This window comes from Lissotriton helveticus, chromosome 12 (assembly GCF_964261635.1).
Source record: "Lissotriton helveticus chromosome 12, aLisHel1.1, whole genome shotgun sequence".
In the NCBI taxonomy this organism is placed as follows: domain Eukaryota; kingdom Metazoa; phylum Chordata; class Amphibia; order Caudata; family Salamandridae; genus Lissotriton; species Lissotriton helveticus.
The window spans coordinates 813,738,324-813,760,868 of record NC_136073.1 but is presented as its reverse complement, the minus strand read 5'-3'; the positions used below and the strand labels follow the sequence as shown (position 1 = coordinate 813,760,868).

The following is a 22,545-nucleotide window of genomic DNA, read 5'->3' as shown; positions in this document are numbered from 1 at the left end:
TCCCTCCTTAGTCGCGCAGGTGAGTGCGTCCCTCGCCGTCCTCTTCTTCTTTTCAGAATTTGACTCAGAAGCGTTCTTCTCCCCACATAAGCCCTGCCCCTGCGCTGCAGTGGCCATATATCCTCCCCTCGGTGGCTCGCGCTGACTGAGCGTCGCGAGCTCCTGGGGCCTGGCTGTCACCTTCCAGGTGAGCCGCGCCCATCGAGGTGGGCGGGAAAACTCTGCTCCAATCGGCGCCGGCCGACCTGCTCCCGGCATCCAATGGGAGAGTTGCTGGGCGGCAGCCAATGGAAGTGTGCTGGCGGCTCAGAGCAGAGCTGCTGTGGGTGCGTGCGGGCGCGAGGCTGCGGAGGGAGCAGCGCGAGCCAGCGAGAGCGGACGGAGGAGCCGCGGAGCCAGCCGGCGCGTGGAGGACCGGGCGCAGCGGGACCCAGGGCGCGCGCGGGAGCCGGAGAGCGGAGCCCGGAGGAGCAGGGGAGAGAGCCCCGGGGCAGAGGAGAGGGGCAGCCGCGGAGCCCGGGCGGTGCGAGCCGCCGCCGCGCAGCGCCCAGATGCCTAGGATGGCCCCCACGGTGCCGCTGCTGCTACTGCCGCTCCTGTCCCTGGCAGTGACCGTCACCCAGCTCCCGGGGAGCCAGTGCAACCGGCACAGCGTGCACTGGAACAGCTCCAACTACCAGTGAGTGCCGGCGAGGGGGGCACGGAAGGGAGGGGGTGGAGGGGGTGGATGGGGTCCTGAAGGATGAGGAACGGGGGGGGGGGCTTATGCACTGGACATCCCTTATGCACTGGACAGACCTGCCACTGACTGTCACTGAAGGATGAGGGCAGAGTGCAGTGGAAGAACGCTCATTAGCAGTGCCAGAGTGAGGGCTCTGCAGGAAGGGGGCAGGGGTCACTGAATGATGATGTGCCTGGGGGGTCTGCACTGAAACAGTTCCAACTCCCATTGTTGCGTGTCAGTCGGGGGGCATCCGTGAGCACTGCACCCGCAGTGACGAGCATTGTGAGATCACAAAGGGATGGGGGCAGCCTGCACTGGGACAGCACCAGCTACAGGGGAGTGCCAGGGGGCACCGAGGGAGGGACAGGTCCTACTGGCAGTGAGTGGCACTGTGGGGGAGGGGAGGGGCGTTAGAGCCTGGGGAGGTAAGTGCTGACTGCCTTATAGCCCACTGGCAGTTAGGTAAGGACCAGAGATGAACCTCGCTGCACTGGAAGGGCACCAACTGGTGTGGCGACAGTGAGGGGTGTTTATAGCCACTCACTGTCCTCCTCCTTAAAGGGTACACTTGAACAGCTCAAACAACCAGCCAGGGACAGCTCCACTACCAGCAGATATCTGAGGGAGGGATGTACCTGACAACGGGAGAGGCAAAGAGCAGCAGAGGAAGGGGTAGAAGCCTGCTGCAGGAGAGGAATGGGGCGATCTATAGGAGAGAAATAGGTAGGGGCAGCATGAGGTGAGGAATGGGCAGGGACCTGCAGGAGGTGAGGAATGGGCAGGGACCTGCAGGAGGTGAGGAATGCGCAGGTACCTGCAGGAGGTGAGGAATGGGCAGGAACCTGCAGGAGGTGAGGAATGCGCAGGTACCTGCAGGAGGTGAGGAATGCGCAGGTACCTGCAGGAGGTGAGGAATGGGCAGGGGAAAGCAGGAGGAGAGGAATGGGGAGGGGCCTGCAGGGGGTGAGGAATGGTGAAGGACGAGAGGAATGCGCAGGTACCTGCAGGAGGTGAGGAATGGGCAGGGGAAAGCAGGAGTGAGGACTGGGGAGGGGCCTGCAGGGGGAGAGGAATGGGGAGGGGCCTGCAGGGGGTGAGGAATGGTGAAGGACCAGAAGGAGGAGAGGAATGGGCAGGAACTTGCAGGGGGTGAGGAATGGGCAGGTACCTGCAGGAGGTGAGGAATGGGCAGGTACCTGCAGGAGGTAAGGAATGGGCAGGGGAAAGCAGGAGGTGAGGACTGGGGAGGGGCCTGCAGGAGGAGAGGACTGGGGAAGGGCCAGCAGGAGGAGAGGAATGGTGAGGGGCCTTCAGGAGGAGAGGACTGGGGAAGGGCCAGCAGGAGGAGAGGAATGGGGAGGGGCCTGCAGGGGTGAGGAATGGGGAAGGACCAGAAGGAGGAGAGGAATGGGAAGGGGCCTGTGGGAGGTGAGGAATGGGCAGGGACCAGCAAGAGGTGAGGAATATTAACTCCATGCGCGCTGCGGGTTTTCCCGCTGTGCGCTGACTTTTGCGAAAGCCCGCGGTTCATGACGAGCTCAGCTCGTCATGAGCGTACGACAGGCGTAACTCATGACGAACTGAGCTCGTCATGAGCGTCGAAGGGGTTAAAATACCTGCAAGAGGACAAATCGGGAGAGGTGTGTGAGTAGCGGAACTGAGATGTGCATGCGTGGAGGAAGGAAGGAGAAATGGTACATGAGTGGAGAAATGGGGAGAGATGCATGAGTAGAGTGCGTAGAGAAGAAAGATCCCAGAAAAGATGTCTGGGGTGCAGGGCCGCTGCATGAGAGGTTTGCAGCAGAATACATGCAAGCCAAGAGCAGTGGAAGCAGAGACTTGCCTCAAAAAAGGATATTTCAGGATAGGGGTGCCCCTGCATGGGGAGAGGGTGGAGGGAAGAATCCTGGCAAGAGTTGAGGTGATTGGGGGTTGAGATCTGTTGTGATGAAGCGTACAGGTTATGGCCCTGAGTTGCTTTGCAGTAGGTGTTTTACATTGGCTTACCCCAAAGTTTGAAGACTTGTTAAGGGGTCTGTACAAGGTGGAGGTGCAGCCTTTGAGCCCGTTTTTGTATATTGGCACGGGGTACATGACAACGGCACCCATACCTGTGGCACAGGCCGGGCACTGCTGAAGTGTATCCGCAAAACACTGCATTGACTGTCTCAGCATTGAGAGATGCAGTGTTTTTATATAGTAACACGTGTAGGATCCTTTTATGGTGAAGACTTAGTTGTAATCGAATCCCGCCCTCCTCTGGCTTTGCCATTATCAACAACATTGCCAACCAGATGCCTTCTTTGATTTGCTGGCCAGAAACATTTCATTTTTCGGACTTCGCCTTTCCAGCAGCATAAACCCTCCTGTAGTAGGTGGTGCCTACTGAGTTAGTAAAGTTGTATATGTGTATAGTAGGGGAAGGGTTAGTGAAGGCATGAGTGTGCAATCCCATTTAAAAAATGCAGAGGGGATGAGATCTAGAGAAGGTGGTGGAGGGGAAGATATGAGGGTGGGTTGGCTGCGTATGTTGAGAGAGTAGGGTAGGACCGTAAGCAGAGGATGGTAGGTTTGTTGTAAGTCGGTAGTGGGCAGAAGTAGAGTTTAGAAAGGCAGAGCAGTAGGAGGTGCTTGAACTTGGACCCATTTTCATTATCTGTTGGTTAGATGATGGAGTCGGTTAGGCTGAAAGATACTGTTTACATTGAAATGTTTAACTGCTCACAGATCACTTCTTCAATCTGGAGCAAACGTATGATGTCTGTTTCTCAGTCCCTCAAATATTTCATTAAATCTTATTATTAAAGAGTGACGAATGCAGATAGCATAGAGAAGACCGGCTGCATTAGTGGTGTTGATCTGCACTTCACCGGATTGTAACCTTACCCACAGCATCACCTTGTCACAAGAACTAGATGTTTTCAACCTGGCTTGGGTGAAGAATTGTCGCCTCCTCTTGAAATGCCAAACCTTCTTGTCCTTGGACACTTCCCCTTCCTATGTAGATAATTGCTACCCTACCCTGGGTAGGAAGAAGTGTGAATCCATGTCCCCTTTAATCTATTTTTTGGGATGATGTGATGAAAAGTGTGTTTCCAGACCTTACAACTGGGTGTCACAGCCCTTTAATGGGAGTGTCGAGCTTTAATGATGTGACTGGAGTAAAACTGCTAAGAATGTGCTGGTCACAATTCATAACGTCAGCAGAGAAGTTTCTTCAAAGGTGATGGAAGTGTCAGTAAAATTGTATTCCGTTCTCCTTTCCTGGTCCTCCTCTCTCCCTCCAGCAGTTTTTATCGCACAGGACTCCTACACAAAATGTCACACTTCATTGTAAACAAATATCTGGTATTTTTAAAATACCCCTGAAACATTTGTACTTTGTGTCTACCTTACACAGCGAGCTAGTATACACGTGTACAATACGAAGAAATGGACATGTCGCTGGGCTTGATTGGTTACCAGCTGGCTCATCCCAGCTATCGTTATCTGAGGTTGCTTCTTCGTTTTTTTGGGCTGGATGGCTGTTCTCTTGTGCAATGACACTCTACAGACTTCTGAACCAGCGGGGAAAAGGGAACAAAGAGAGACCCGTGCATCTGCACTTCCAGCGCAGCACCCTTCATCCCTGCTCCTGAATAATAAGCGACCCCTTGCATAAAGCAAGCCGAGGCAGAATGTTATGATGGATGCCGGCTTTAGGTTCTGGGTGCAGGGAATTACTAATTAAGGCTCACATAAATCAGCAAATTAATTCTGGCATAATTTCATTTTTTTAACATAAATTTTTCTTAACGCTCCCTCTAGTGGGTTGCAGCCGAAGCCGCTGCTGCGGCGCTGTGCCTTTTTCCTATGGAGCTGTCTTTCGGTTCATTAGTTTTTAGCTGCGCTTGGGTTGTAAACAAAGTGTACAAAGATCTGTCTATGGGGTGGTGGACCCCAGCAATAGCTTTAAAGGAAATCTTTAACGCTGGTGGATCCTGGGAGATCGATGCTGCCACACGCCACTGTGTGTAGGTGCAGAAGGGAGCCCTATCCGCGGCTGAGGTGGGACCAGCACATTTTAGTTTATCTTGAATATTCATTTTTTAGCTTCTTTTATGTCGTGTAAGGGATGCCCATGTGATTGCCCAATCACGACCATGCCATACATTTCCGCATAAATCCACGCAAGCCCTAACCAGCTTTTTTTGGAATCTCTCTGTTCCAGCACAGACATGCCTATGCAGCTAAATGGATGCTACCGATGGGCGGCTCTGCCCGTGACTTTGGGGTTAATCCCACCCTTTTAGAATTGCCTGTTTAGTATCTTATTTTCTGTCCTTGTACAGTGAATAAATTATCCCCTGCAGGTGGAGGATTCAGCCGAGCTCATATTTCCGGCATTTAGTCGGCTTTGCTTTTTATCTGAGCACTGACATTTCAACAATTTGGATTTTTTTCATCACACAAGCTTTTTCCGACTTTTTTTTTCTGTCTAAGGCGCACAATAGGTCTTGGCTGCTATTGGGGAGTACGTTCTGTTAAAATGGAGACAGTTTGTGGGCTAAATAGACGTCTTCAAATTATACAATCTATTGCACCAATGCACTGGAACACTGGCTTTGTTCAACCTAGAAATCTCGACTAAAAACATTAATCAATTCTGGGATATGGGAGTACAAGGATGGCATGGTGACTTCTTCGTTTCTTGTGGGAAGAAGAGTATATTATATGCATTTAAATGGTGTGCATCTTAATTAAAAGCTTGTTAAATTGTTGTTGTGCCACAACAGACCTTAACGTTTAAAGTGGTAATTGGAAAAAAGGGCATTAAGTTAGCACTGCATAGAAATGACAAAAAACAGTCTGATTGTGTATCTGGAAAACATGTCCGAACAACACAGCTTCCGCAAAATACCCAAACTCATTAATAGCGAAAAGGGTGATTATAAGTTTGTATGTTTTCTGGCTCATGAGATTTGTATAATTTTGCTCTTATGATGTTTGCCCACACTACTAAATGCCAACTGTTTAGTAGCATTTGGTACAGTAGTGCATAAGGGCACCCCTTGCACTACACCTGCGAATGTCAAATTCTACTGCTTTATATTAGAAGAATTATAGGGAGAAATGATCTAGGTTCAGCTAAGGTGAACTGGTTGATACTGGGCTCAAGTAACAAAATGAATCTTGCACTTGGGTGCCTTTATGGATGGTTTCTTATTATTTAATTCATCGCTGTAATGGTGATTATGCAGGCTCTGAAAGAGAACTGTCTTGTGTGAATTGGAGTTTCCAGTTGTATTTCGTACTCCTTGGGGTCAGAGCTTTTACTCCAATTGATGGGTGAAACTGCTGTGTGTTTTGTCGTCTGTAATTTACAGCTTTAATTGCACTCTGTTCCTCATTCAACCTGCGGTGCGGATTGAGGTTCGACCTGGTGGGTGTTACGTATTTTTGAGTGAGCCAGTGGATAACTTGATCAAATCCTTAAATATATTTGAAGTTCTTGTTTTGTTCAAAACAGTGCAACGAGGATCCTATGGGATAAATTTCTCCGCCTACTCATTCCTGACACAGTTTGTTAGAGGTTCTAGAACTTGATCTAAATATCGACTGGGCAGCATGATTTACAACTAAAATTCAAAGATTGCTTTTTGGGGTTAGTTGCTTACTTGTAGTTACTACTTTTGGGTGGTGGGATTATGTGAGTAGCTCTCTTTATGAAATCAATGGAAGCAATCACATTTCTGGATCTGCCTTTCTGAAACATTTACAGCAAAAACCAATCGTACCAGTGATCGATCCATCAAAAAAGAGATGGGTGAGCATAGTAGTTGACTGAGTGTGCAACTAAACTCACTGCTACTCACAGCTCTTCCTAAGATGCTACTGCCTGAGGTTTTGTTGCCTGATAATACTAATAAGTTATGTCTGAACTTGAATTAATTTAATTTTAAAGACGGTATCCTGATACTAGTTACATATAGCAACAACGTGGCGTGGTAGGGCAGGTGGTGGATGTGCGGGGGTGACAGAAGTAGAAACATTCTTGTTTTAAGTTTCTATGTTGGATTCTGGAGTACTCGGAGATCCACCCGGTGGAAATGAGCTGTCCAGAGTTTCATAGTTGTGGGCCCAGAATCTTGAATTGTCTGCCATTTCAAAGCTTGGCACCATAAGCAGATTTAGGGAGCCAGGCATCAGGGCGCACCCATGGACATGAAACATGAAAGAAATATCAGTCTAGATCTGTAGAAGGTTTGTTCAACAGAGCAGTTGTCGTTTACAAACCTTTAAATTAGTTGATTATCGGCATCCAATGAAGTATGTGACGAGCCACAGACACACGGAGGAACCTGTGATCCTATTGGCAAGTCGGCTTCCAAATACTGCTGCTGTAGCAGCTTCCCCACCAGCGTCGTCGAGATTTCCATATAGACAGTATTTTCCCTGTCAAGACCTGAGAGAAAACCTGCACAGTACGACACGTCCCGCGGTTCAGCCTTTATGTAGGCGTGCATGTTTTAAAATGGCTTTGTCGCTCCAGATACAAGTGGTGTGTGCACTTACAGTCTAACCATGTAAGATACGCGGACATTGCTTGTTGTGCTTCGCTGGTAGCGAGTGAGCAGCGACTGATGCAGAAATCCATTGTGCTTGTGTGAGAGGATGGAGCAGTCTTTAACTCTACCGAAATGTATTCCTCCCCCTTGTCGCTTGTGGACCGGTAGTGCATGCTGCCAATGTTGGCATCAAGAGATTCCAAAGTTGAATGGTAAATGACCTGGATTTAAGATCAGTGTTTACTGAGATTAAGAAAAAGCAAATGAAAATGTCACACTATTACAAACCAGACTTTTTTTTTTTTGTATTGCCGGGGAAGTGATTGACACTTTGTTTACATTTGTCAGTACGCTTTATTTTATTGACAACTGCGTTTTTATTTATACTAATATATATTACATGATGCCTTTAGGTATTTAGTTGCAATAATCTTAAGAATATTACGCTTTAATTATTATTCGTGATCACCATTTGTTTTAGTGAAAACCACATTTTATTAAAAAAAAATTATAAGTATCAATTTGGGTCATAATCTTACTGAAACATACATGTATAGATGCGTAACATATATAGTATTATGACGTCCGGCTCATTGATGCTCGTAATATATGGAGCTCTAAAGTAAACGGGGTGGTTCGTCTGAGGTGATTGGATTGGTAATAATTTCCATGCTAATAATCCACAGCCTGCTATGTTTGTCACCTCCTTCTGGATTATGAATTGGAATTGGAACAGGTTTCTTGAAGGAATCGTTTTGTTCGCGCATTGAAGGGTATATGGAATTGCTTACTTAGTAAAAAGGTAATGCATTGGGTCAACGATGGGGAAACAATTACATAGGCCAATGACACAGATACTTGGTGATAAGTGGGGCCGTACCATTATATTACCTCTCATCATTGTATGGCTCTTTTTATATGCAGGTACGATATAAATGATATTTGTATCTGTTAGCACAAATTTATTACACCATAAGTTATTGCTTCGATTACTCAATATAATCGGCACATTGTTAGTCGCAGCAAAAACTGTGAATCAAAAGAATAGCAGACTAAGTCTTTCTGTTAATATGTACCACAAATGGAAAGGTGCGCCCGGGGAAGACTTGAAGTACATAAAAATCCACAAGAAATATGCTTTAATCCTTGTTTGCTTTAAATTATTATATGTACAAAAACATCCAGGCAACGCGTTTCGTTCCAATATCTCTCATGAACTTTGTCAGGGCTCATATGCGTTGAATTCAAATGGTCCCTTCCCTTTTGGTATCAGTAAACCCATATGTCTGATCAATGGATGTAGAATTCAAAATGAGTTGCATCTTTCTTATGTCCGCCGTATTTATACTTTGTCGTGTGACCTTTGAACTGTCAATATGTGCCTTGAAACAAAAAGCCAATCTTTTCTGCAAACGACTTCTTGACTCTGTGAATATTTTCAGAGTTAGGATCTACCAGAAATCTCAAGTTTTTTTCTGTAAGCCATTTATTTGTTGTTTTTAGGTTTCCCCTCAAATTTGAAGCTATCCTATTACCTGCTTTTTGTTTTTATTTAAATCCACAAGTGTCCGTTTGTCATGTACTTTGTAACTAATGCCATTTGCAGCAGAGATAGAATATTTTGAAAGGAGGACAGAAGGGTGAGAATATTGAGTACAAAATATTTAGAGAAGAAGGTACATAGTGGAATTTTCACAAAAGAAGACAAGTAGTGAGAATATTTATTTAGAAAAGGGAGTAGTAAAAATACTTAGAGTGTAAATAGGGTAATATTTTAGACTATAGGATGAAGTGAACATTTTGAAAGTGGGGCGAGTAGTGAGAATATCCAGAAAAAGGACTAGTACTGAAAATATTTAGAAAAGAAGGCGAGTAGTGGATTCTTTATAAAGGAAGGCAAGTAGTGAGAATTTAGATAATAATAGTGACATTATTTATGCTGTAGTGTGAGGTGTAAGGGTACTTGGAAATGAGGGCGAGAAATAAGAAAATATAGAAAAGAGGTGAAATAATGAGAAGACCTAGAAAAGGGTGGAAGCAGTGAGAATATGTTGAACATAGGGTGCGAATATTTAGAAAAGAGAGGGCTGTAGTGAGGTCATTTAGACATGAGGAGTGAGAGTATTTCATACGGAGGGTAGCGGGAGATTTGGAGGAAGTACGATAGTCAAGGGGTTTAGATTTCTTGGTGAGTATTTGGAGGTATTTCATAACAAGAAATTGTAGTGGTGTTTGGAATAGAAGACCAGTGGTGAGAGGTATTTTGAAAGTAGAATGAGGTGATGATGTTAGCAATGAGGGTGCATCAATTTAGAGGGTTTATAAAAATCAAAATTGATCCCATGGTGAGTTAGAAACAATTGACTCCTTCAAAGCTCATGTTTCTTACAAGAAAGTGCACTGAACAAGCCTTGCACAATCCCATGGGAACCAATGCAGAGGTTTGTCTCTGACCTACAGAGAGTCGTTTCGATTTTAGAAATAGTTGAGTTTCCTGCAAGCAGACATTTATTTTCCAGAACTCTAAAAGAACCACATTAGATACGTTGAAACTAATTAAAGACCGTAAATATAGTTGAAATTGCTCTGTAACACAAGAAAACTAATGTGATTCGGATGTTTATTGCTAACTTTATTTTGTGCTATTTATGATTTTGCTTTTAATATATTGAGACCGCTAACACTGTTTTATACTGTTGGCTCTGCGTTGTGTGATCTTATACCAGTGGTGCGCTGCCTGTATTTATAATGGTTGATTGTACCCTGAAGATCGATGCACATATACATAACCATTATGTACCTTTGGGTAATTTTAGTGTGTCAGGTTATGAAGGTTAATGTATTTTCTCCCCAATGTGCTGATCAGCAGAGACAATGCAATGAAATCTGTATTTTTTCGATTAACATGAAATTGAATTATTCAAGTGGATATCATTTTGTGTAATTTGTGGATGTCTTACAACACTCAAATTATCAAAAGCCTTTTTTTTATTGTGGTCCAGATTATTATTGATAATCTTTTAAGGATTTCCATATCCTTTGAGTACACTTTAAACTCCTTCACAAACCCAACACACAACCCTGTGGTGTGGGGTATGATTGTTTGAGCCCCTAAACACTATAACTCTTTTTATACGTCTGGGACGTGAAAAGTAGCATCTTGTTGTCACCAATCTCCTCCTTAAAATGGAAAAATCTTCAGTGATTGATATTACCTCCTTCCTTCCAAACTCCAGTAACTCAATTCATGAATACCTGTGGAACACCAGTTAAGGCCTTGAAACTAGTACCTACCTTTCAGGTGAATACTATTGATGAGCCTCCATGTTCTATGTAAAGCTTTCTGCAAATCCACTTGATCTTACATTCTAAGGTTTGCCTAGATCGCAGGCCGCAAAGCTCTTCCTTATTCGTTATGAGAATACTTTAGGATTTCTACTCTGGTAGAACACGGTTCTGCTTTCAGCAAATAATTTCTTTTCCCTTTGGTCAGAATTCTAATCTGAAAATAGCCAGAAAGCCTTTTGTGTGTAGCAGCAGTTAGCTGTTCTTAATAGACTTCTGTGGGCGAAAGCTCTTAGACACAGAACGGTCAGCAATGTGTGTAATGACAAATTTCCATATTCCCATTTTACACATATAAATATGGCCCGCTGCCCAGGCTTTGGTTAAATGCTAAATTTATTTTCTACTAGGTGAGTAATATTCAAGTCACTTATTTACATTTCATAGCAGCAATTTTGTCCTCTTCCTTCTTCATTTCCATGGTCACAACCATCTTAAGGCTGATCCGTGTGCAGTGTCCTACATGAGCATAAAGTGGAGTCCTATCTTCCTGCAGCCCATTTTTGTAGTGTAGTTACAAGTAATAGAGTGCTCAGGAATGGCTGAGAAATTCTGCAGCAGAAGGCCTGATATTTTATTTGTGTTTGTTTCTCATACAGAATTATCATAGAATAATGTATCTTGCAAACCAGGAGCAGGAATTAAAGAAAAAAAGGTCCCAGTTGTAAGCACTGCATGGCTGGATTATGCTAGCAGGTGCTGCAGTGGGGAATGGTGTTATTTATTAACTGCACATGGCGGTGTTCGGAAGCCCAGGCTATATTGTGTTAATCATTATTGTTTTTTAATGCAATTGTGACCCATTTATCTTTTTTGTGTTAGTTACAGCTGAGAATTTCTTGCCAGTGAGTGAGGGATAGCTTGCTGCATTTCCAGCATTACCGTGCTGGTTGTGCGCAGAATATCTTCTACCGGTAGCTTTAGTCGGTCATGTTACTGGGCCTGTTCGTGGTCTGAGTGAAGTTATCACTGTAGCTAGAGCAACAGATCAAGGAAATAGTACTGCCCTCTTAGTGTCAATACCGCCAACAACTCTTTGTAAAATTATTTTCAATACGTAAGCGCAATTCTGCAGCTGGGTAACCGGATACAACAAATGAATGCATACTGTCAAGGCTTCCAAATTACCTACTCATGAAACACAATCAAGTAGCTATTTAACTGAGCAAGTTGCGTCTTATTCAGTTACGGGATTCTCTAGAGTATTTGTTTGTTGAAGATTTTGAAGAGGCTACCCCTTGTCCTGCTGGCTCCACAATGCACCCTTTTTTCATGGCAATCTCTTGATATGATAATAGTAACCCAATAATAACCCGTTTACCTTGATGACCATTATTTCCTGTTCCATTATTGGTGATAATCTTAGTCTAGTGTAATCAAAATCCTCTTTCTGGATCCTTTAACCTTCTCTTTAACCCTGTAGTAAATCCATCCAAAAGATGACCATTACAAGACTTTTTACGCACCTGGAAGTGCACATTTTATGTTTGTTTGCTTAAATATTGACATTACCACCGGAGGTTTGTAAGAAGTGCTCCACCAGTAGTTGTCATGACATCGATTTGAATAATTTCCATGTTTATTTTAGGATTTTCTTACCTTGGTGTCTCATTTTAGCTATTAATATGGATTGATCAGACCCGATTAACAAAGTGGTACGGACTCATGTGAGGGTAGAAGGGGGGTTACAGTTAAAAGTAAGCAGGCTAGCCATTTTAACAGTTTAACATGCCCAGCCTACCCCACTTACGCGTTATTACTTGACAGAAATTCGGCAGGGTGCACTTTATTAACAAGCATTGGCAAGCCTACAGGTCTCACCCCTGGGACTGATATGCTATCCAATGGTTGTATGGCATTACAACGCTGGCTTTTACCCCGCATGCCATTACAACGCGGGGATTACAACGAAAGTCGTTACGACTTTCGCTGGAGGGCGCTGGATAGTGGAATAGGTTAATTTTCTATTCCAACTCCAGCCCACGTTGACAGTAGGGAAGGTGTTGGATAGAAAATTAAACTATTCCCTATCCAACAGCGCCCTCCAGCGAAAGTCGTTGTAACGACTTTCGTTGTAATCCCCGTGTTGTAATGGCAGTGCGGGGTAATCCCCGCGTTGTAATGTCTGTTCCCCTATCCAATGGTTTTACCATATGGCACAGCATCCACAATGCTGTGCCAGATGGTTAAAGCTTTTAATGTGGCCAGCCGTGGTATTTTATAATTTTTTTTATGTTTTATTTTTATTTGAAAGAATTATGGCTGGCACCACAAGGGGTGTTGGTGTGGGTTAGAAGCATGGGGTGGGTTTTGAAAGCGCTGGGGGAAGCAATACTGGGTTGCGGGTGTTTGGGTTTAAGCAACAGAGGGGTCGGTGGGGGGGATCAAACAGACAATGGCGAGCAATGTGGAGCTGGTGGGGAGCGAGCACACAGGCGAGAAGGCATGGCAGGGAGAAGCACAAGAGGCTCTAGAGAGGAGCACAGAGCATGGCAGAGGATGGGAGAGATGTACTCGAGGGAGACCGCAGGGAAAAGGCATTAAAGAAGCGTCTGAGAAAGCGAGCTGTGGATGGGCGTAGTAATGGATCCATGCTCCAGCGGCCGAACAAATACAAGAAGGGGAAAGAAAGCACCCACGCCAACAAATCATGCGCAAGAAAGATAAAAATATCTTGGAAGAGACCGCGCATGTGCTGTCTTGGGTGGGACCTAAATATGTGTCTATGATGTGAAACTTTTCTAAAGACTTGATCATAGTTGCTTCGTTTTTTGGTACTGCTTCATGTTATTTTTGTTTGTATGGGAGGTTTTACACTGCCATTGATTTTGTTTTCCATTCAGTGTTAACATTAACCACAGTTTATTAATGAGAAATAAAAAATGTATCTGCTAACTGTTCAAACTTATCCTTGAGAAGTTAAAAAAAGATGCTAACAATGTTGCTGAATTTGCCAGAAAGTCAGTTTGATGCAGCTTGGGTTTGTTTCTCTGCTGTCTTAATGATGAATGTGTTGATGGTGTTCACCTGTCGTTGACCCTCAGACCTTCCTGCCAGGGATCTGCTGTAACCTCTGAAGCTGACCTGGGCAGGTGAGGAGTGATGCTGCCGCTCGCCGTCGTCTTTGGGTGCAGCGGATGTGTTGCCTGAAGCTCTACTGATGTTATCGGGGTTTGGGGTGTGGTGCGATTAAAAGGCAACTCCCCATCAGCTATGTCTTTCTGATGGGTCTTTTGTATCTGCTCTTAGTTTTCTTTCCCTTTGTTGGTGTTGAATTGCTCTGTTCTAAAGGAGGAGGCTCTTGGGTAGTGGGTGGTTGAGGAATGCAGCATTCTGCTCCGTCCACGCCTGTCGAGTATGAAATGCTACAGCACTTTTGTGATTGGTGAATGGGCCGTATCTCCAAGACGCCGAACATAAGTAGCGTCCCATGCCGATTGTTTGCTTATTCTTGGTTTGCGTTTTATTTTTTTAGCTCACTGGACCTTATTACCATGTGAGAGTTCAATTTTGAGGAGCATTGGTGGTGATCTCTGCTAAGACCTTTTTCTTCGAGTACCTTTAATGGCAGGAAGCCAATTTCATTTATCTTGGTCCAGTGTCTTACCCTTATGATTTCACATACCTGTATTCGTGATGAGTAAGGGTTTTACTCAGTAAACAAGATTATTTCCATGCCACAGCCTGACATATCCTCCGGCCCATAGCTAGACTGTGTAACAAGAGTAGTGCTTTCTTTTACTTCGGGGTGCCAGTATGTGCTTTATTAATACCAGCCAAAAGAGTCAAATGGACCAAGGAATCGAATGATAGCTAAAATTTATTCCCAGGGCCATCTAAGGCAGGGTTGAGAGTTCTTCGGGAACCATATACTACAATTACAGCCCGTTCTAGTTTCTCCTTCTGTAGAATTTGGCTTAACTTCATGACACGTTACTTATTATTGCTTTTGTGTCCAGCTTTCTCCTTGAAAAAAAAAAGTTGTATTTATTTGTTACTTTTTCTGGGACCCTGAATGAAGACACAGTAATTCTCAAATTGCGGTCAGACGCAGTTTATGTAGAACTGTTATTTCTTAAATGCAGCTGCATTTAAGACCGTAGACGACATAATTCTAGTTGGTGCGTTCAATCCCAGCGGCAGCCATTTTGCTTTGCATGAGTTAGTGCCTTTTTCGTCATCGCTCATTGAATTGCCCATAGTGATTGAATATTAGCAGCCACCACCCTGCTGGGTGATGCTCCTATTATGGAGCTCTGACGGATAACGGCAGCCGGTTGTTTTGGTTTTCAGCCCTCTGATGGGACATGTTGGACATTGGCTGATCTAAGTGTCACAGTTATCACTTAACGTGCTATGTTTCCAGTTTGTAGCTCTTAAAGTTGTGATATGTTGTAGTGCTTCTTTTGTACGCAGCAGAAGTCACGCTAGTGTCGAAACACGCCTTTTTCTCGACTTAAAGTCAAGGATGAAGGGATATTTGACGCATGAGTTAAATCTAACTCAACCACTTCAATCCATCTTCTGCTTTTCTTCCACATGCTCTTGTATTTTTTTTCCCCTGCCTATATATCATTTCCGAGGTGAGGCTTTCTACCGATTGCTTTTCCTTGTTGTCAGAATGAAATAGTGTGTTTTTTAGCTCGAATCCAACCTGGCGGAGAGCTTTTCAGGTTTCTCCGTATGTTGTCCTTCCCTCAAAGAGGCGCGCGGCCTCTTATCTTTTGTATTCTTGTGAGCTGGCAGACAATTTGCAGACCTTCCTCAATGATTGATTTGCATTGTCCTCTTTCCTACTCCTTATCTGTTCTAACAGGTAGGTTGCTTCCTCCCCTGCTCAAATAAACAATAACACCCCCTCTATCTAAACGCCAGACCAGATTTATAGCTGGCTACTTGGAAAATATTTAGCAATCATACATCCTAGTTTAGAACATTTTTATTTCTTGCTCACCTCTGCTAGGTTGCCTGTGTCACCGAATTTCAGCTGGGGCTCTTTCTTGTTACTTACCAGGAGGTCAATCTTTTTCCCCTCCGATTCGTTCTGTCCTATTTACAGACAAAAATTCTGACAGCAAATCCATTGGCTGCTGATTTTATGTTTTTATTACCTATTTCATGTTTTTGTACCCGATTATAATTCTGGCCACTGACATGGCTTAAAACTACCAACATTTTTCAGAAATCGAGGAGAAATGTTCAGATTTTAATTTGTCACATGGATTACAGTTGCGATTGTTAGCAGATGATCAAAAGTTTCTATTTTATTAGAAGTAGAAAAAGGGTACTTCTTTAAGTAAATTGGCTTTGCAGATGTTGCCTGTAAATTTCGATGTGGGGTGGTGTATTGGCATGTTTGCAATTGCACCATATATATTACTTGTCTCTTGTTCCGTCTTTATTCAAACGTTTCGAATCTTGATTCTGTCCACGCTTTTCTAGTTTCTGTTCTATATTGATGTTCAGTGCTCTCAGTGACTGCAGTTCCGTACAAGTGCCTCTATTTCATGAATAATTTTTGCATCCACAAAAGCGTCCGAAAAATAGATGCTACAGAAACTAAAGCAGTTCTTATTTTCTGTAACATCCATTTTCAGATTCTGTTATCTACATTCTAGTACAATTATATCGTTCGCTAAACCTCAAAACAATTGTCTTTGTCAGTGATTGTCCTAGTGAATACATTAGCCACTTTAAGAGGATAGGTTTATGGTCTTCAAACAATAGGCCAACATTGTGTGGGGTGATTTTGGTTGTGTTGCTGTTTCAATTGCTTTACACATTTACCAATGCTTTTTCTGTGAGAATAATCTAGGACAAGGAGTGTTTTGTCTTCCTTTGTTTATGTATGTTTTTCTTAGAAATGGTGACATGGGGAGGTTGGGGTGCTGCTTCTTGAAATTCACCTGATTTAAAAAGAGCTGCTCCTTGTCTTGGGTTGCCGCTTGTTGTCGCCTGTGCAGGTGGGACTTGCCTCAAGTGTTGCTGACTTTGCTTCTCCTCTCATGGTGTTTCTGAGGTGGTTTCAGGTGTGCAGTGTTTGCACCTGCCTCTCTCTTGTGTTAGGACAGGTGTTGCACAATGGAGAGCAGCCTGCAGAATTGCTCAGTTTTGTTCAGTGCTTGAACACAAATTTTCTTGCAGAGCGAAGGAACAGCCTGTCCTCTCCTGAAGGGCTTCGCATGGTGCTCGGCCCTGTTATTTTGAGACATTCTGCTGAAACCACTTGGATGTGTGGAGTGCAGAAAGGCTGTGATTTATTGCTTATTGGCAGCTGATGATTCAGAGGGTTGGCAAATGGCTTTGAGTCCATTTACCTGCTAAGTAGGCAGTTTTACTCTGGACGATTTAATTGCACATTATGTGTGTGTGGTCTGAGAAACGTTGAGTATGGCCGTTTGTGTGAGATGAGTTGCAGAGGTAAATGAACTACTGCTCGCATCTACATCTCATACTTGTGTTGTAGAAATGGACACAGTGAGGGGGGAAGAATCCCATACCGCCATCGGTTGATGTATTGTATTGTAATTGCATTTATATAGCGCTTACTACCCCTGATGAGGTGTCAAAGCGCGTTTTCTGCAAGTAGCACACTACTCCGGAACCCATAAAGGATTAGTTGTGAATTAGTATAGTGAAATTATGAAAGTAATTTTAGTGGTGGATATGTTAGTCAGTTATATGTACACTCATAACTACACAATGACGTAGTAGGAAGAGCGGATAACGACCACAGAATCGCCACACCAGGTTTCATCGAAGGCTTCTGTCTAGAGTGCAGATAGTCTGGAAAATGCCTCTTTTACCATGCACCAAAATGCAAAATGGCTGACATTTGCATACTCCCTATAACCTGGAATCATCTTCTTTGTAGATTAGAAATGAGAATGGGTTATAAATAGGCTTTATGCAAATAAGAATAGTAAATTTACAGGTAGAAACTCGAGCATGCATGGAAAGGACATCAACTGTGGGTTCTCCTTCCAGATGGTTCGACAAGCGACCCGTGAAGGAAGTCGCGTGGGTGGAAGCTAATATCACCACTACCCATGAATTTTGTGCTAGTGTAGTAAAAAGCAATCTTTCTAATGTAACTAAGCAACCCTCCGGTACCCTCACAACGTTTTCACAAACTTCATTTTTTTAACTGCTTCTCAAAATCTGAAGTATTGTTGCTAGAACTCTTGATTCGGATTGAAGTCCCCAAAAGGCACCACGAGCATCATAATTCGGAGGTGATTTTATACGGAGGGGATGTGCATTTCCAAAACACGCATCTGTGCGTAAAACATGAATGAATGAATGATACAATTATCTTTCAAGATGGCCGATTTGTAAAATAGTCTACTTTCTATTTCTTTTTCGCAACAGTGCATGCCCAGGATTTTAAACTTGCACTCTGAATTTCATATATAATACCTTTTACCAGTGGGAAATTAATTCTACAGGAACTTTCTAAATTTGTAATCCAACATCACTAAACATTTCAGCGGCAGGCAGTGAGTGCAAAATGTCTGCAAAAAACACTCCTCCCTTTAGTGGTGCTAAAAACTCATTTTCAAGAAGCCAGGTCTAATTTCTCCTCCTTAACCCCAGCTCGCTCTCCAAAGCTGAGCCTAAGTAAATTCAGGTTTGAATGACTTGTGCGGAACATCCCCTTTCCCCACGCACTTCCATTTGAGTACATTCTTACAAATCGAGTACTTAAATTAAGTCTTTAATGGATTGAGGGTCTTTCGCTAGAGCAAGCTTTGATGCCTCCATGCATACATTTCATCACTTTCCATCGATAAAAATGTCATTTGAATCTGATCAGAGGGCGCCTTGAGGAAGAGGCCAATTTCTCTAGCCTTTTAGTGTCTCTTGCTTGACGGCTTTGGACTGAACCTTCCTACCTTCTCAACGCCTGGTGCTGGCATCTCATTAACTTTTCACAATAAGTGCTTCTGCTGACCCGAAAGTTATGAGTGGCAAACCCCACGAAGGGGCATGGTCAAAAATGACGAGGATGCTGCTTGAAATAAATTCTTAAAGTGGAATATTACAGGCATATCCGAGAATACGGTGGAGTCCATGTAAAGTCAAAGGTTGATCTGTTCTGCTTTAAGATACTTATTGCTGGTTTCAATCGAGTGCTCACTGAAGGTGTCCGATCAAGAGCTCTCGGTAGCGACGTTATTCTCCGTAGCTGATTCTCTGCGTGGAGTCCCGTTTTTAAGGCCGTCTACCTTAAGAGTAGACTGTTGCGAGGGCAGTGTAAGATATGCCTATGCTATTTGCGATATTGCTTAACAGAACCGCGTCAAAATCTGATTATCGGTGAACTGGAGGCAAGGAGGAAGATGGGTATGGCAGACATTCAGTTTCATCAAGAGACTAAAACCATGAAGCGTAAACTTGGATAGGTCAGATTTGTGATACAGCAGTGGGTTGGATGCGCTGGAGTATAGCTTCTGTTGTCTACCTATGAGAGAGAAGCTTTGGATGGAACACCCTCCCTGCAAGAGTGTTTCATAGACTCACTGACATTTTAAGTAAGCATTGACAAATCCAGTCAGCCTAGCGTGCATCCAGGTGGTGATTTATGTAGAGCCAGACAATCGTTGTGATCCAGTGTCAACAAGTAGGACATTCCTTTGCTGGTGTGGCATGTTTATAATTGACTAACCTATCCACCACTTAAATTACTTTCATATTTCACTATACCAATTCAACACTAATCCTTTATGGGTTCCGGAGTACCGTGCTACTCGCCGAAAAAGCACTTTTACGCCTTGTATGGGGTAGGAAGCGCTATATAATTTTAATTACAATACAATACAATACAATGTTTGTATATGAAAGACTCTGCTGAAGGGAAGGTGCCTTGGCCGAGGTGTGGCCTGAGAGCTTAGTGTGTTACAAAGTGACACACATTTCTGTCCAGTTGCTTTCCGCTGTAGGGCCGTCCCTCAAATAACCTTTGACGGTACAGCATGAGTTGTGATAGGGAAGTAGCTGTGCAGAGATGGGCATCACTTCTGTATCTGCACTTGCCAGGGAAGCGGGTATCATATCTGCCAACTGGTTGTGATTTGATCTTCGTACGTGCTACCTTCCCACACTCTGACTGATTTCCCCTCTGTCTTCTTGTGGTGGAACCGAAGAGTATCTCCAAGCCCGCTGAATCCTCTGCCAACCTTGTGGTGGACATCAAGGATTTTAGTGCATGCTCAACCTCCGATTTAAGTTCATTTAGATGTTGGTGCCTACTGAACATAAACTTGACTCAGCAGCTCTTCTCCACGCCCTTAATCAATGCTGCATTATAAATTAAAATAAAGAATGAGTCCTCTGAATTCCTGAAGCCACATAGTGGGTATGCAGATCATTCAACGTGGCCAAAGCCTGGTAGGATGGAAGGATGGAGCTACCGCCTTGTTTCCCTAAGAGCTGTGAAGTTTCCGGCTGTGTAAAGATTTTGCACTGGTTGTGTGTATGTGTGGGTGTGGGTGTTACATATGTGGTTTGCTGTTGCAATAACCTGGACAGCCTTTTTCCCTCTAATGTGGCACCCAGTTTTTATGTTATTTGTGTTGTATAATTGGATATGCACTGCAGAAAACCGAGAAAACTGGTTATTTTGTTTCCCTCCCAGCCAGGCACATCTGTTCACTCCTTCTTTACATATTAATATTCAGGCAGGAAGAAGCCGAGATTGCGGGCTGTTTTTATCGAGATGATGCTTGTGTTTGTTTGAAATATCATTTATTTTAAGAAGGGTTTCTTTGGGAGCGTTTCAGGTTTTTACGTCTCTCTAGTGCTTTATGAGTGGAAGATCTAGTTCTTTCGCAGTTTCTATTTTTAGCTGCAGATCTTGACAACACTTAGCTCCTTTGCGTCTGTCGTACAGTGGTAGGTTCGGAGGTAATATCAGTAGAGATTTGTCTTCCTTAAATGCTTCACATTTTACAAAAACCGAAAGCTAATAAAAGCCGCAAGCCGGCTGAACTATTGTTTCACCATTGGAAAATTGAAGCGCGTCAACAAAACGCCATGCATGAGCCAAGGGCTTCAATAATAACTGGCTTCTATAGAGCGCTTTGTACCGTAGTTACTAAGCATATGTTACTGTTATGGAGTCATGGTGTGTGTCTAGCTTATTTGGATGTATCCTTCCATCTCCGTTGGAATGCATAGGGGACTATTTTACATCCAGATAGCACTAACGATATTCAGTTTACTGTCCTTGGAAAAGATGGAAGGCCTTGCCGGGATGCGGCCCCTGACCTGCCGATAGCCACTTTGTTCCGCCGGCAAACGTTCGTCCAGTTGACCAGTCTTGTCTTCTACGAGATGTTTCCCTGGTGTATTGAGCCTGAGATCTTTTGCTGGCCCCGCAGTTTGCTGATCTTTCAAACCATGTTATTACCAGGGGCGAACAATGTTTTGGGCGCTCCCCGAAATGGTTATGTTTGGAGGGCTGAGCCGTCCTCACCGGAGCGGGGCTGATCAATAGGCCCTACCACCAACCGCAGTCCAGTTCTTGTATGTGGAACCTATGCATCTGCAGTGCATAACGCATACCTCTCGGCATTGCCTCATAAATTGAGACACTTACTTTTCCTGAGCTAAACATCTGAATTTTTTTTTTTTTACTTTGCTTTCCTTGAATTGCATTTAAATTGGTGTGGGTGCTCTCAAAATCAAAGATTGTAAACTATTGTCCGGGTCGTACTGCGACGATAATGGTTTATTTGTTTTACACAATGCCAATGCGTATTTGCACCAATCATGATGTCTGTTTTTAAAAATAAGGTAAACAAGCATAGGCAACACCAATATGTTTGATGCTTACCAATCAAGCACTGAAAATATTCATTAAAAAATGCCTGCTGCAGTGTGAAAAAATTAAAATAAATGTTTTATGCATACACTGCATGAATGCGATAAAGAATTGAATGTGTGATGTAGGAGAGTACTGCTCACGAGTAAAATAGTCCTTAATGCATGGCAATGGAGATCAAAGGATACAGTCAAATAACCAACACAGTGTAAGACTATAGTACTTCACTGTGCTGGTCCAAGATATGATTGACAGTGTCTCTAGCCAATAGCTGGAAGTTCCTGAGCAAAGGAAGCCGGAGACTGAAGGAGGTGGAACCAAAAAGTTACTATCAATGGAGCCACTGCCATCCTTGTGGAACCTAAAAAACAGGAGCTACAAACTGAACTGCTTTATTCAAGGGTACCCTTCTAGAGAAATGGGTCTTCACTCCTCCTGCAGGGTCCCCTTCTTAGAGAGAAGGCTCCTCCTGCTTTTCCTCTTTGTTGGGATGACCGCAGCCATTGTGACCACCATCCTGTTGAAGGCTTAATTTGTGTTTTTGAGCGCATCGTGTTGGTGAGGAATGTCACAATAAGAATAAAAGTAGCTTCATCTGTTTTCGAGTGATGCAAACTTAACTGTGCTGCCTCTATAAGTTCCATTTTCATAGAAATTTTGTGTAAATCCTTCCATTGGAAAAAGAAGAGAAAGTCCAGTGTTTTAATAAAAGCACCCAATAAGTTTATTAAAATGTTCTTTGAATGTATGAGCTGGTGATGTACGAGGCAGCAGTTTGCCATCTGTGGATTTTATTTAGTTGGCCGCGATCTGCTCGTGAAACCGCTTCAGGTGTCGGACAGATTTATTCGCCTGGTGTTCCTGTAAGGGGCTCTCTAGGCAGGTGTTTGAGGGCCACTCAGCTAGTTTGTCCAACGTTTTGCTTCACGCTGACACTCTGAATCACTGCACTTGGATTTTGTTTCAATCCTTGTTTCATTAGACTTCTGGGAGTCAGACATATGTCGTTGAAAAAAAATGTGAATAACCCCTAAATAGAAAGGTATAAATCAACCATATTGCAAAAAAAGAAAATTAAATTTTCTTGCCACTCCTTTCACTTC

General features: G+C 43.7%; 1 protein-coding gene across 2 annotated transcripts in view; it reads left to right on the top strand.

Moving 5' to 3' along the window:
- Positions 1-331: 331 nt before the first annotated feature.
- Positions 332-22,545, top strand: part of EFNA3 (ephrin A3) — a 310,578-nt gene continuing 288,364 nt past the window's right edge. For both annotated transcript variants that reach the window (XM_078671075.1, XM_078671074.1), the window contains exon 1: positions 332-679. In XM_078671075.1, the coding sequence (XP_078527201.1) occupies positions 552-679 (128 nt within the window). In that variant the 5' untranslated portion in view covers positions 332-551. The remainder of the gene's footprint in view (positions 680-22,545) is intronic.